The sequence below is a fragment of the Heptranchias perlo genome, unplaced genomic scaffold, assembly GCF_035084215.1.
Source record: "Heptranchias perlo isolate sHepPer1 unplaced genomic scaffold, sHepPer1.hap1 HAP1_SCAFFOLD_118, whole genome shotgun sequence".
Classification (NCBI taxonomy): Eukaryota; Metazoa; Chordata; class Chondrichthyes; order Hexanchiformes; family Hexanchidae; genus Heptranchias; species Heptranchias perlo.
Window position 1 is genome coordinate 245,689 of NW_027138407.1, and position 15,591 is coordinate 261,279.

Below are 15,591 nucleotides of genomic sequence, written 5' to 3' on the forward strand. Positions count from 1 at the left end.
ATTCTGTAGCCGGCACTGCTTAGCTGGAGGAGGAAGCATGGAAGTTAGATCGCAGTAGGAAGGGCTTCCCTGGACTAGATTCAAACCCAGGTCCCAGAGGTAAAAGAAAGCATCTGAACCAGTCACAGGGAGGAGATAGTTGCATCAGAGGAATGCCCCACCCAGTCCCCCAGCAGAGTGGGGGACCTCCATGCCCTCTGTCCAGGCCTGGATTTGATCCCAGGTCCCAGAGGGCGAGAGGACAGTGTCTGACTCATCGCCCCATCCAGTCCCCCAGCAGAGAGAGGAGACCCTTCACCCCCTCTGTCTGGGGCTGGATTTGAATTCAGGTCCCAGATGTAAGGACTTGTCTGGGATGTTGGAGCCAAAATACTTATAAAACTTTAATAGCTTCTTACCTCAGGAGGACACCACAGCTGAGATTTTTTTGGCAGCTCCTTGAGGAATTGCCATCAGTGCAGTCTGGAATTCCTGTGGGAAACGCTGTGGGATATCCTTCAACAACAGCACCAAGGCATTCTGGCTTTCTGTATCAAATACATGAGATCTTTTAACATCATTGTTCATTGCTGAATGGATACATGATGGTACGCGAGAGTGAGTTACCGAGCTACATGATGGTACGCGAGAGTGCGTTACCGAGGTACACGACGGGTACGCGAGAGTGCGTTACCGAGGTACACGACGGGTACGCGAGAGTGCGTTACCGAGGTACACGACGGGTACGCGAGAGTGCGTTACCGAGGTACACGACGGGTACGCGAGAGTGCGTTACCGAGGTACATGAGAGTCTGTTACCGAGGTACAAAACGGGTGCATGAGCGCGCCTTACTTTGGTACATGATGGATGTGTGAGCGTCTTACAGGATGGATGCACAGCATATAGCACATCAGTGTGACAGGCAAGTGGCGTATTATCAGTCACTTGAAGAGCGTTAATTTTATTGAGAGAATCATATTTACCTTCTTTGACCTGATCTGTTCCAATCACTTCACCAAAAACAGCCAGCAACTGTTGCAAATGTCGAATAACCTGCACATCACAAAGATTAATGAGAATCTTTAATGGGGTAAAGATGAAGCACAATCAAGCAAGAGCCATGTTCTCCTTCATCGCCCTCCATTTTATTTTATAAATTAGTATTTGTGAATGGGAAACACAACATTTCCAACTGATGGGCACTGCAGCTTATACATCCTATTGAAGGGCTGATGATTGTTTTTTTACATATTCATTCTCGGGATGTGGGTGTCGCTGACGAGGCTGGCATTTAATGGCCATCCCTAACTGCCCTTGAGAATGATGTGGAGATGCCGGTGATGGACTGGGGTTGACAATTGTAAACAATTTTACAACACCAAGTTATAGTCCAGCAATTTTATTTTAAATTCACAAGCTTTCGGAGGCTTCCTCCTTCCTCAGGTGAACGTTGTTGGAAATGACGTTCACCTGAGGAAGGAGGAAGCCTCCGAAAGCTTGTGAATTTAAAATAAAATTGCTGGACTATAACTTGGTGTTGTAAAATTGTTTACAATTGCCCTTGAGAAGGTGGTGGTGGGCTTTCTTCTTGAACTGCTGCGGTCCGTGTGGTGAAGGTGCTCTCGTGATGCTATTAAGTGGGGAATTCCAGGATTCTAACCCAGTGACAATTTTTTTTATTTTTTTTTTATTCGTTCACGGGATGTGGGCGTCGCTGGCGAGGCCGGCATTTATTGCCCATCCCTAATTGCCCTTGAGAAGGTGGTGGTGAGCCGCCTTCTTGAACCGCTGCAGTCCGTGTGGTGACGGTTCTCCCACAGCGCTGTTAGGAAGGGAGTTCCAGGATTTTGACCCAGCGACGATGAAGGAACAGCGATATATTTCCAAGTCGGGATGGTGTGTGACTTGGAGGGGAACGTGCAGGTGGTGTTCCCATGCGCCTGCTGCTCTTGTCCTTCTAGGTGGTAGAGGTCGCGGGTTTGGGAGATGCTGTCGAAGAAGCCTGGGCGAGTTGCTGCAGTGCATCCTGTGGATGGTACACACTGCAGCCACTGTGCGCCGGTGGTGAAGGGAGTGAATGTTTAGGGTGGTGGATGGGGTGCCAATCAAGCGGGCTGCTTTATCTTGGATGGTGTCGAGCTTCTTGAGTGTTGTTGGAGCTGCACTCATCCAGGCAAGTGGACAGTATTCCATCACACTCCTGACTTGTGCCTTGTAGATGGTGGAAAGGCTTTGGGGAGTCAGGAGGTGAGTCACTCACCGCAGAATACCCAGCCTCTGACCTGCTCTCGTAGCCTCAGTATTTATATGGCTGGTCCAGTTAAGTTTCTGGTCAATGGTGACCCCCAGGATGTTGATGGTGGGGGATTCGGCGATGGTAATGCCATTGAATGTCAAGGGGAGGTGGTTAGACTCTCTCTTGTTGGAGATGGTCATTGCCTGGCACTTATCTGGCGCAATGTTACTAGCCACTTATCAGCCCAATGAACCCAGTGTTTAGATTCGAGCCTGTGGTCCCTTTTAGAGGAAGATGGTCGCTAGTTGGTGATAAGACAACTGACAAGCATGGGCTTGAGCCCAGTATAGATAGACAGCAGGCTCCAGGGGCTCCTCATCAGCAGCGTGGTGAACAGCACAACTCACCGTTAACTGTGAGTGCACTACTGTCATCCTCCTGACCATCAAAGGCTCACACCACACTCATTGGAGGTTTCATCAGTCCGAGCTGTGGAGTTTTAGCAGTAGCTGCTTGACTCTCCACAATGCAACCATGGGAGGCACCAAACCCTGGAGTGTTGGGCATACAATCTCATATCCACCTTACAAAGCACTGCAAACACACTACTCCTAACTCATGGACACTGCAGTCTATAGACCCTATTACACTGTGTACTGATGGGGGTTTACACTGCAGTCTATAGACCCTATTACATTGTGTACTAATGGGTGTTTACACTGCAGTCTATAGACCCTATTACAGTGTGTACTAATGGGTGTTTACACTGCAGTCTATAGACCCCATTAAAGTGTGTACTGATGGGGGTTTACACTGCAGTCTATAGATCCTATTACACTGTGTACTGATGGGGGTTTACACTGCAGTCTATAGACCCTATTACACTGTGTACTGATGGGGGTTTACACTGCAGTCTATAGACCCTATTACACTGTGTACTGATGGGTGTTTACACTGCAGTCTATAGACCCCATTAAAGTGTGTACTGATGGGGGTTTACACTGCAGTCTATAGACCCTATTACACTGTGTACTGATGGGCTAAAGATGATTCATGTCTTGAAATGCGGATTTCTTTTGCAAAAGTAAGTAAAATTAACTTAGCTTATGAAGTGTATCAGAACGATATCTAAATTGTAATTACCATGACAGGTTACCTACCTGATTTGGGTTGTTTTTGTACATAAAGGTGATGCAGTTAAACACTGTAACATTTTCTTCAAGGTCTTCCTTCAGTGGAAGTGAACGGACCAGGACAGGGAATACCTTTCAACACAAAGCAAGAGAACTTTAGTTAATCCTGGTGGTCTGACAAGTCACTGTGCTTCCTACTCTAAAGCTGTCTGAGCTATGAAGAACAGGAACGGGCTGCGGGATGGTCACATGTGCTCTTACCCAAGTCTGAAAGCTGCTCTGTGAGCCTTAGAGCAACAAAAAAATAACAGAGTGGCAAATGATGAGGGCTTGTTCCTACTTGAGCGTAGAAGAGCAGCAAGTGTGATCGGCAATAAGAAAAGCGTGCAAAACGACTCCAACTTTTCTGTTTCTGCTCACATACTGGGGATTGGCTGGGCACAGTTAGTAACAACTACAGCCAATTTATACAGCGCTTTTAACGTAGTAAAACATCCCAAGGCGCTTGACAAGAGCGATTATCAAACAAGATTTGACACCGAGCCACATAGGGAGGTATTAGGACAGGTGACCAAAAGCTCGGTCAGAGAGGTAGGTTTTAAGGAGCGTCTTAAAGGAGGAGAGAGTGGCGGAGAGGTTTAGGGAGGGAATTCCAGAGCTTAGGGCCCGGGCAGCTGAAGGCACAGCCATGAATGGTGGAGCGATTAAAATCGGGGGATGCGCAAGAGGCCAGAATTGGAAGAGCGCAGAGATCTCGGAGGGTTGTAGGGCTGAAGGAGGTTACAGAGATAGGGAGGGGGCGAGGCCATGGATGGATCTGAAAACAAGGATGAGAATTTTAAAATCAAGGCGTTCCCGGACTGGGAGCCAATGCAGGTCAGTGAACACAGGGGGTGACGAGAGAACGGGACTTGGTGCGGGCAGCAGAGTTTTGGGTGAGCTCAAGTTTCTGAAGGGTGAAAGGCCAGCCAGGAGAGCATTGGAATAGTCGAGTCTGGAGGTAACAAAGGCATGGATGAGGGTTTCAGCAGAAGCGGGTTTGGAATTGTTCACTCTGACATTTCCCTCTTACCCAGGTTCTCCTGAAGGCACTGCCTTGTGCAGGGCCGTGACTCCTCCGGTACCTCGCTCAAGCGGCCATTCGCCATCTGCGAGGTTAGGCAGTGAATGCTGGAAGGCTGTGCAACCATGAAGGGCATCACACCCACGACCAATTTCCTGTCCTTACGCTACTAGGGCACATAGGCACTGGGTGCCGATCAGAAGCAGGAACCCCAGCCTGCGTGAGTGAATCAGATCCCTCTCCGCAGTGATCAGCTGATTCAGTACAAGGCCGGAAGGGGAAGTTGGGGACGGCCCTTTGGTTAACTAGGCCTGTGCCGCTCGATATCTAGCCCTGACTGACTGGGCGCACCGCGTGAGTACCTGCTCCACGGGGACGCCTGCAAGATTCGTCATCATCATGCGCGACACGGCACCGCAGACGTTGTCCACGACTCGGCGATTTTGCTCTCGAGCTATGATGGAGGACAGGATGCTCAGCAGAGACGGGTAGTGTCTGAAGACGAGTGTTAAGGGACTGACCGCAAAGCCAAATCGGGGATCACACCGTTTCAAAACAGCAAATGCGCTCCCTTGTAATCTTGCGTCACCTTTTAGCTGGAATGCCAAAGCAGCCTGGGGTGCAGGCCCCTCTTTCGGCCCAGACAGCGGGTGGCCTGATGCCCAGGCTCCTGTCCTGCCCTGCCCTGGCACACACACACACAGCTTCTTTTACAGTCGGTTGGGCAGGGCCGACTCTTTCACTTCCTTCCGCTAAGTTTGTGATTACAGCCATGGGGCAGTTTTGCCAACTCGCGGCGACTCTGCCTTTCTACTGCACTTAGTCTCAGGTGGAAACGGCGGAGACCTGAACACAGCTCACCTGCTCCGCAGCAGATGCAGTGTACAATCATAGAATCGTACAGCACAGGGGGAAGCCATTCAGCCCATCGCGCCTGTGCCGGCTCTTTGAGAGTGCTATCAAATTAGTCGTCCCCCCTGCTCTTTCCCCATCGCCCTGTAAATTTTTTCTCTTCAAGTATTTCTCCAATTCCCCTTTTGAAAGTTACTATTGAATCTGCTTCCACCGCCCTTTCAGGCAGCGCGTTCCAGATCATCACAACTCGCTGCGTAAAAAAATGTTTCCTCCTCTCCCCTCTGGTTATTTTCCCAACTATTGGTAACAGTTTCTCCCTCTTCAATCTATCAAAACCTCTCACAATTTTGTACACCCCTAGTAAATCTCCCCTTAAGCCTTCTCTGCTCTAAGAACAACCCCAGCTTCTCCAATCTCTCTCACATAACTGAAGTCCCTCATCTCCTGGGGTGGTGCGGAGAGGTCACACGTGTCAGTAGAGCAGTTTTTAATCTGGCTTTGAGAGATGACAAATAGGTCTCATACGAGTCTGCCAATGGGTGGGGAGGGGGAGGGTTTGTTTGTTTGTGTAACTCATCCAACGTGAACTAGTCCACCCTGGTCCCACTCCCACTCCCAGGGATCCGACCGTAACCCTTCAAAGTCCTTTTAAGCCCTCCTGGCTTTTGGTTTTATGCTCCAACTTCCTTTTCCTCCCTCCAGCAGGTCCGACTCGTGTTGGGAGTACGGTTCCAGAGGTCCTGTTCATCCTCTTGCACCTCGCCCAAGTGGCAGTTTGTAAATAGTGCACCTTAGAAGGTCTGTGGGCTATTAGACTGACAGGGAATCACAATCCAAGTCCGGTCCGATCCTCACAAGGACCAAGAGATGAGCATTTCCCAGCGGGGGGGGGGTCAGGAAGAACCCCGGCTCATTTATTCCCCTGCCCCTAGCCCAGGGTGGGCAGAAGTCATAGAATTACATAGAATTTACAGCACAGAAACAGGCCATTTGGCCCAACAGGTCCATGCTGGTGTTTATGCTCCACACGAGCCTCCTGCCTCCCTACTTCATCTCACCCTATCAGCATCTCCCTCTATTCCTTTCTCCCTCATGTGTTTACCGAGCTTCCCCTTAAATCCATCTACACTATTCACCTCAACTACTCCTTGTGGGAGCGAGTTCCACATTCTCACCACTCTCTGGGGAAAGAAATTTCTCCTGAATTCCCTATTGGATTTATTAGTGATTATCTTATATTTATGGCCCCTAGTTCTGGTCTCCCCCACAAGTGGAAACATCTTCTCTACGTCTACCCTATCAAACCCTTTCATAATCTTAAAGGCCTCTATCAGGTCACCCCTCAGTCTTTTCTTTTCTAGAGACAAGAACCCCAGCCTGTTCAATCTTTCGCGATAGTTAGAACCTCTCAGTTCTAGTATCATCCTACGACTGAGTGGCTTTGCTAGGTCACCCCTCAGAGGGCAGTTAAGAGTAAACAGCGTCGGGGGTATGTGGAGACCAGAGTCACGAATAGGCCCAGACCGGGCAAGAACGGCAGGTTTCCTTCCCCTAAAGGGACATTAGTGAACCAGTTGGATTTTTAAACTGCAATCCGACAGCTTCATTGTCGCGTTCACTGATCCCGGCTTTTTATTTCCTCTTTATTGCCTCTTGCCTGTTCCGACCGCTGCCCCCGGCTAAATCAGCTAACTTGGCACAGGCCAGGCGCCAAAGCCTGGCGTCTTTCTGGCCGGTGCGGCTCAGCTCCACATCGGAAGGTGGGCATTGCATTGAACCGCAATGAAAAGGAAGAGGGGGGCGTGGGTTCATGGTCGAGTCCAGGATACTCAAAAATGGCTTCTTTCCCTTGCTCGGCGAGTACTCCGATCCCAAACACGGAATTGCTGCGCACCTCGTCGTCCGTATCGCGCGCCCCAGCCTGCAGCATCGGCAGCAGCCGGGGCACAAACTGGACCGTCGCCGCCCCCATTGCCTGCACCGTTTCAGCGATCGACCCGATGGCAAAGGATTTCTCGGCCACCGTGCAGCTTGGCTTCTGAAACACAAAACAGAACAAGAACATCGCAAACGGCAACCGACTCGCTCTCAAGACATCAGCGACACAATATGCACAACTCCAGATTCAATTCCCGCAGAGCTCTAGGGGTATCGTAGAATCATACAGCATCGGAGGAGGCCATTTGGCCCATCGGGCCTGTGCTAGCTCTTTGAAAGAGCTATCCAATTAGTCCCATTCCCCTGCACATCCCCCCTAGGCCTGCAGCTGTTTCCCCTTCAAGTATTTATCCAATTCCCCTTTTGAAAGTTATTATTGAATCTGCTTCCACCGCCCTTTCAGGCAGCGAATTCCAGATCATCACAACTCGCTGCTGTGGGTATCTGTAACCAAAGAGTTAATCAGGCTGTCCTGAGGTCTGCTAAAGTTATACTACGATTGATTTCTCTTCAGATTGTTGTAACAGTAACCTTTAGCTTTTGCCCGTTAAGTAAGGAAGTACAAGTCAATTTAGATGCAGTGACCACTGAACTGTTGAATTAAAACTCACCTTAAAGCAATGGGTCAGTCTAGTTACAAGTTCCACATAGAAAAAACAGCTGTGAATACGTCATCCATTTTCGAGGCAGGAGATTGGTATGGAACGGTACGGACAACAACTTTATAACACGCCTTTAATGTAGTAAAACATCTTAGGCCGATTAGGGGCCAAAACGGAGATCTACGCATGAAGGCAGAAGGCATGGCTGAGGTACTAAATGAGCACTTTGCATCTGTCTTTACCAAGGAAGAAGATGCTGTCAAAGTCACAGTAAAAAAGGAGGTAGTTGAGATACTGGATGGGCTAAAAATTGATAAAGAGGAGGTACTAGAAAGGCTTAAAGTAGATAAGTCACCCGGTCCGGATAGGATGCATCCTAGGTTACTGAGGGAAGTAAGGCTGGAAATTGCAGAGGTGCTGGCCATAATCTTCTAATCCTCCTTCGATAAGGGGGTGGTGCCAGAGGTCTGGAGAATTGCAGCTGTTACACCCTTGTTCAAAAAAGGGTGTAAGGATAAACCAGGCAATCACAGGCCAGTCAGTTTAACCTCGGTGGTGGGGAAACTTTAGAAACGATAATCCAGGACAAAATTAATAGTCACTGGGACAAGTGTGGATTGATTAGGGAAAGCCAGCATGAATTTGTTAAATGCAAATCGTTTTTAACCAACCTGATTGAGTTTTTTTGATGAGGTAACTGAGAGGGTCGATGAGGGCAGTGTGGTTGATGTGGTGTATATGGACTTTCAAAAGGCGTTTGATGAGGTGTCACATAATAGGCTTGTCAGCAAAATTGAAGCCCATGGAATAACGGGGGCAGCTGCAGCATAGATACAAAATTGGTGCAGCGAGTTGTTATGATCTGCAATGCACTGCCTGAAAGGGCGGTGGAAGCTGATTCAATCGTGGCTTTCAAAAAGGAACTGGATAAGTATTTGTAGGGATAAAATTTGCAGGGCTACGAGGAAAGAGCGGGGGAATGGGACTAGCTGGACTGCTCTTACAAAGAGCCAGCCCGGGCTCGATGTGCTGAAAGGCCTCCTTCTGTGCTGTAACCATTCTATGATACTTTGAAAACGTCCCAAGGCGCTTCACCGAGCCACATAATGAGATATTAGGACAGGTGACCAAAAGCTTGATCAAATAGGTAGGTTTTAAGGAATGTCTTAAAGGGGAGAGAGAGGTGGAGAGGTTTAGGAAGGGAATTCCAGAGCTTAGGGCCCGGGCAGCTGAAGGCACGGCTGCCAATGGTGGAGCGATTAAAATCGGGGATGCACAAGAGGCAAGAATTAGAGGAGTGCAGAGATCTCGGAGGGTTGTAGGGCTGGTGGAGGTTAGAGAGATAGTGGGGGGGAGAGAGAGGCCATAGATTTGAACACGAAGATGAGAATTTTAAAATTCTCGGAGCGTCGTAGGACTAGAGGAGGTTAATTACAAGTTCCACTTGGCAAAATAGAACAAGAGTGAAGCTACCGATAAGATGACAAAGTAGGGGGGGCTGTACTGGGTTATGGATAAAGAACATTAAAACTAAAATTGTTGATAAGCGACAAGCTTATTAAAATTCACCTTATATGGAGTTTTATTATGTGATGTAGAAACGTGTGGATTATCATGTAAAGGGGGTGAGAACAAGGTATAAAAAGTGGGTCTCCTCCACATTGGAGAGAGCAAACACAGATTGGGTGATCGCTTTACTGAACACCTCCATTCAGTCCACACGCCTGACCCTGAACTTCCGGTCGGTCGCTTGTTACTTTAATTCCCCGTCCCACTCCCACTCCGGCCTTTCTGTCCTCGTCCTCCTACACTGTTCCAATGAAGCTCAACAGAAGCTCAAGGAACAACACTTCTTCTTCTGTGTGGACAGCAGGTACTGGTAATGGTTCTGATGTTGCCATTTACAGCTCCTTTGGACCCATCTTTTGTTTCTTTATGTGTCTTAATAACCGCCCCCCACCTTTTGCCTTGCACCATCATCCCTTTTGTCATTTAATCACTCCTGCCCTCCACCCTATCTTCCCCTCTGTTCTTTCCCCCTAACCCCCTTTTCCTTGGTTCTCTACTTGTACTACGTCTCTAACTTCTTCCAGTTCTGATGGAAGGTCATCGACCTGAAATGTTAGCTCTATTTCCCTCTCCACAGATGCTTCCTGACCTGCTGAGTGTTTACCAGCATTTTCTGTTCTTATTTTATAAAAAGCAGCTTTTGGAACAGATACTTGGGATTCGTAAAGGCCTAAGATACCGAGCTCACAACTGTTAACATGTCCTCCGACGAAACCCGCAAGGTTTTTGTCGTAAGTACTGCGTTTTAAGTGTGTGCTTAATTACTGTATACTTAATAAATCTGTGACATCGGACATTCAATGTCTATGAACCCTATTGATTTGAGGAGTAAATTATAAGAACGAACACACCTACTCCCTCTAACAATATCACCGAGCTAAAAGAAGACTTCTTATTTTGATCAGTTGGGTGACGGAGACATGCAGAGCCCATCTTCACACACGACTCTCCAAAATAAGTAACTGAGCAAAACAAGCCTAGGGTTTGGATACGGAGTGCACATTCTACCCCCCAACAAGGACACACTCCACTCACCTAGGTCCAGAGAGCTGGTGCACAAGCTTGGCAGAGCTTCATAAAATCATAGAAATTTACGGCACAGAAGGAGGCCATTCGGCCCATCGTGTCCGTTCCAGCCAAAAAAGAGCCATCCAGCTTAATCCCACTTTCCAGTTCTTGGTCCGTAGCCCTGTAGGTCTCGGCACTTCAAGTGCACGTCCAAGCATTTTTTAAATGAGTTGAGGGTTTCTGCCTCTCCCACCCTTTCGGGCATTGAGTTCCAGACCCCCACCACCCCCGGGCGAAAAAAATTCACCTCAGCTCCCCTCAATCCTTCTACCAATCACTTTAAATCTATGCCCCTTGGTCACCGACCCCTCAGCTAAGGGAAATAGATCCTCCCTATCCAATCGATCTAGGCCCCTCATAATTTTATACACTTCAATTAAATCTCTCCTCAGCCTCCTCTGTTCCAATGAAAACAACCCCAGCCTATCCAATCTTTCCTCATGGCTAAAATTCTCCAGTCCTGGCAACATACTCATAAATCTCCTCTGTACCCTCTCAAGTGCGATCACATCCTTCCTGTAATGTGGTGACCAGAACTGTACCCAGTAATCAAGCTGTGGCCTAACTAGTGTTTTATACAGTTCCAGCATAACCTCCCTGTTCTTATAGTCTACACCTCAGCCAATAAAGGAAAGTATCCCGTATGCCTTCTTAACCACCTTATCTACCTGTCCTGCTACCTTCAGGGATCTGTGGACATGCACTCCAAGGTCCCTCTGTTCCTCTACACCTCTCAGTATCCTCCCATTTATTGTGTACTCCCTTGCCTTGTTTGCCCTCCCCAAATGCGTTACCTCACACTTCTCCAGATTGAATTCTATTTGCCACTTTTCTGCCCACCTGACCAGTCCATTGATATCTTCCTGCAGTCTACAGCTTTCCTCCTCACTATCAACCACACGGTCAATTCTTGTATCAGCTTAAGAATCCTCAAATGTCAGCAGGGATTCCGCTGGAGTTTATCGTTCAAAGTGTGCAGCTTGCCAGCACAAAAGGCAAGCCCTTGCTTCCCTATCAACCCTATCCTTGCTGACCTGCATAGGCCTCTCGAACCGCAACAGACTGATCTCATCATGGCTTCTCCCTGCTCCACAACCTCTGTGCACCAGCACGTGCCCTCTGCTCTCCCAGCTCTGGCTTTCACAGAATCATACGGCACAGGAGGCGGCCATTCGGCCCGCTGTGCCTGTGCCGGCTCTTTGACTATCCAATTAGTCCCATTCCCCTCTGCTCTTTCCCCATGGCCCCGCAAATCTTTCCTTTTCCAAATATTGATCCAATTCTCTTTTGACAGTTACTATTGAATCTGCTTCCACCGCCCTTTCAGGCACTGCATTCCAGATCAGAACAACTCTTTTCTTTGCATGCCCCATGTTCGGCCGCAGCTGTCCCAAGAACACCCTCTGTGAACCCCTCCGTCTTGCTACCACCCTCCCTCCTTAAATTAAAACCTTTGATCTTGCTGTTGGCCTTTCCTGCTAACCCTTCTTCCACCGCTGTTGGTGTCCGGCTATTTTGGAACGTAGGCCATTCAGCCCCACCGAGTCTGTCCCGCCACTTAAGTAGATAGTTTGTCGCCTCCATCGAGTACTTTGGGATGTTTCACTACAGGAGAGGCACTAAGTTGTTGTTGCTGAAATTAGCCAGAGGTTTTCTGTTGCCTCTTCAAGCGGTTAACATGCCCAGCGGTTGGGTAGAATGGAACTGGAGGCTGCACTAACGAATGCGTCGAGCATCGATGGGACAGATGGTCTTTTCAATGCCCTTCCCTTCATTTACGTACTGTGCACTACAAACATTACGAAATTCTAACTATGGTATGCAAATATTTCTATGCACGAACAATGTTGCTTTGTGTATGTTTAGGGGGTTTATAGATGTATGGTTTTGTAATGCAGGGAGTGCCGCTCATAAAGACTGTACAAGCTACCTGTAAATAGTAACTGCCTAATGTTAATTGTGGCTTTTCCTGGTAGCTGAGAGCTAAGTCCCCATAATCTCAGCAAAATGGAGTTTGGCTTTTTTAGGTTACTATAAGTCAGTGGTCTTACTTAGAACTAACTCCTGAGAGCTGATAGGGGTAGATGAAGAGGGGTGGGAGGAGGCTCATGTGGAGCATAAATGCCGGCATAGACCGGTTGGGACGAATGGCCTGTTTCTGCGCTGTAGACTCGATGTAATCATCTTTGTTGCTCACATTTGTATCAAGGGCAACATCCTTCCCGTGATTAGGTGATCAAAACTCCGCACAGCTCGTGTCTGACCCGTGCCAGTTATCAATGGGCTATAAAATGCTGCAATGGTGGGTTGGTGGTGTACGAAGCTTAGGGCCTTTAATGCTGACCACTGACATAGTGCTATACTTGTATCGCAAATTGCTGGAGCATCGATCCGATAACGGCGCAGCGATGACAACGTCGTGTCTGGGGCCTCGTGGAAAGATTTTTAAAAACCTGCCGGAGTGAGGCTCCACAGCTTCCTGGGTCCCTATGTGGGCCCTCCATGTTTGAGTGCCGTGTCAGGGCCATAAATCACGTCATTTCCAGGTTCCTCCACGACATTAACTGTCAGCCCTAAAGGGCTACAGCGGGAATAGCTCGTAATAAGGTCGTAAATCCGGCAATTTCATGGTCGCCGTTGAACTTAACGGGGGAGCCTCACGGCGAGAAGGGACTTTTAGCGGCTATTGCGAGGCTAACGACGGAGCGGCTCAAATCGTCCAGCAATTGGCGCAGGATCGGAAATCACGGGGCATCTCTTCCACTCTGCATATTGCTGGATTTTTAAAAAATGAATTAATAATGGCGAGCGCCATTAATGCATTGTTCTAACGGCACCCACTTCCCGGCAATTTCTGGCCCTTTAAATCTCTCGATTTGAACCGTGCTCAGAACTTGTGCCGAGCTTGGTTACAAAAGTCCTTCCCCGCAGGGCATGTGATGGGGGCACACGGCATCAAACAGAGGGTGAAATCTTTCTACACAACACACAATGCAGGGAAACTCCTTCATGAAACTCAGAAGGGAGGAGTGGGGGGGGGGGGGGGGGGAGGGGGTTGGGGGGCTTGTTTTGTGCAAAATGGGCGACAGCTCGCATAACAGGCTTCCAAATATCCTCCCAACTTCCACAGATAATAGAACAGGTCAGAATTAAATCTTTTCATTGTAAAGAACAATGCTTTATATAACATGGGTTTCTTCAATAGCACCTCCCAAACCCGCGACCTCTACCACCTAGAAGGACAAGAGCAGCAGGCACATGGGAACAACACCACCTGCACGTTCCCCTCCAAGTCACACACCAGCCCGACTTGGAAATATATCGGCCGTTCCTTCATCGTCGCTGGGTCAAAATCCTGGAACTCCCTTCCTAACAGCACTGTGGGAGAACCTTCACCACACGGACTGCAGCGGTTCAAGAAGGCGGCTCACCACCACCTTCTCAAGGGGCAATTAGGGATGGGCAATAAATGCCGGCCTCGCCAGCGATGCCCACATCCCATGAACGAATAAAAGAAAGTGATTACAATGTAATTAATCTCAATCATGGGGTTTGGATAAACTGATGACCTATGTTACGCGCTTCCCATACCATCTATAATTTTGTGTAATACACTGGTGTATAGGTGAAGTGTTGGGAATTAAGAAACACAGGAAAAGGAGGAGCCATTCAGCTCTTCAAGCCTGTTCCGCCATACAATTAGATCGTGCCTGACCTGTATCTTAACTCCACCTACCAACCTTTGTTCCGTATCCCTTAATACCCTAGCCTAACAAAAAAGGTGTAATTGGGTACACACACACACATAAGAACATAAGAGATAGGAGCAGGAGTGGGCCATTCGGCCCCTCGAGCCTGCTCCACCAATCAATGGGATCATGGCTGATCTTCGACCTCAACTCCACTTTCCCGCCTGATCCCCATATCCCTTGATTCCCCAAAGCGATCTCAGCCTTGAATATACTCAACAGCTGAGCATCAGCCCTCTGGGGTAGAGAATTCCAAAGATTCACAACCCTCTCTGAGTGAAAACAATTTTCCTCATCTCGGTCCTAAATGGCCGACTCCTTGTCTTGAGACTATGCCCCCTAGTTCTAGACAATCCCCACCCCACCCAAAAGCATGTGGTCTCCTGGGAAAGGCGAAAAACCAGATAAAAACCCGGGCCCAGTTTGGGGGAAAAAAAATCTGGGAAATTCCCCCCCCAACTAAGCAATCAAAACTAGTCCAGGACATCGCCCTGGCCCTGATAATGCTCTGCAGTACCTACCTTTTGTAAGAGGTGATCTCCCCCCCCAGCCTGAAACAGGTTTCTTTCAGCACTGGATTACTGGGAAATGTTTCAGTTGCCTACCTTCAACTTTCTCGTTCTTTGTTCGTGGACTGAGGTCCCGACACGCCGCAGCTAGATATCTGAAACCCGACACCAGTTACAGACTGAAGCAACACGTACCGTTTTACACAGCAGCAGAGGGAGGAATCCAGCAAAGTACGGGGCAAAGAGCTGCCCTCCAACAGCAGCTGCCAAAAGTGGAATGCCCTCTCCTGCGTACTCCAGCAGCATGGAGTCATACTCCGCCTACAAGAGAGGAAAAGACAAGTCAGGCACGGACAGACATACGGCAGATCGAAGCAGAGAATCGTGTTTGAAACCCCCCTCTCCATAGCTCACTTCCTAATACACTAGAACTCAGACAGATATTATTGCCAACACCTAATGCGACACCAAAAGGCATCGTTTAACACTCTGCACCCAATCGCATTCCCTAATTTCCATACTGCCACCCAACATCGCTGCCTTCCCCAGCTGGTACCGACGCTTCCTGGTTTCAGTGACAACCCATTCTCTATACAGGCACCCCTGAGGATCAAAGAATCACAGGAGGCCATTCGGCCCATTTTGGTGCCTGTGCCGGATCTTTGAAAGAGCTATCCATAAATCCCCTCTGTACCCTCTCCAAGACCTTAACATCCTGTTGCAGATTTCAACAGAGCTGTTTTCTGGTGCATGGGGAAGATCTGGAATATTGACACTGTTATCGATCGTCACCCAGCCAAGGAAGGTAATATTAGGACAGGTGACCAAAAGCTCGGTCAAAGAGAGAGATGGAGGAGTGGAGACGTTTAAGGAGTGAATTCCAGAGCTT

General features: G+C 48.6%; 1 protein-coding gene across 2 annotated transcripts in view; it reads right to left on the reverse strand.

Moving 5' to 3' along the window:
• Positions 1-15,591, reverse strand: part of ipo4 (importin 4) — an 89,705-nt gene that overhangs the window by 3,529 nt on the left and 70,585 nt on the right. For both annotated transcript variants that reach the window (XM_067976974.1, XM_067976973.1), the window contains 6 exons: positions 14,898-15,023; positions 7,097-7,305; positions 4,775-4,907; positions 3,377-3,481; positions 964-1,033; positions 399-527 (listed from right to left, as the gene is read on the reverse strand). In XM_067976974.1, coding sequence (XP_067833075.1) covers positions 400-527; positions 964-1,033; positions 3,377-3,481; positions 4,775-4,907; positions 7,097-7,305; positions 14,898-15,023 — 771 coding nt within the window. In that variant the 3' untranslated portion in view covers position 399. The remainder of the gene's footprint in view (positions 1-398; positions 528-963; positions 1,034-3,376; positions 3,482-4,774; positions 4,908-7,096; positions 7,306-14,897; positions 15,024-15,591) is intronic.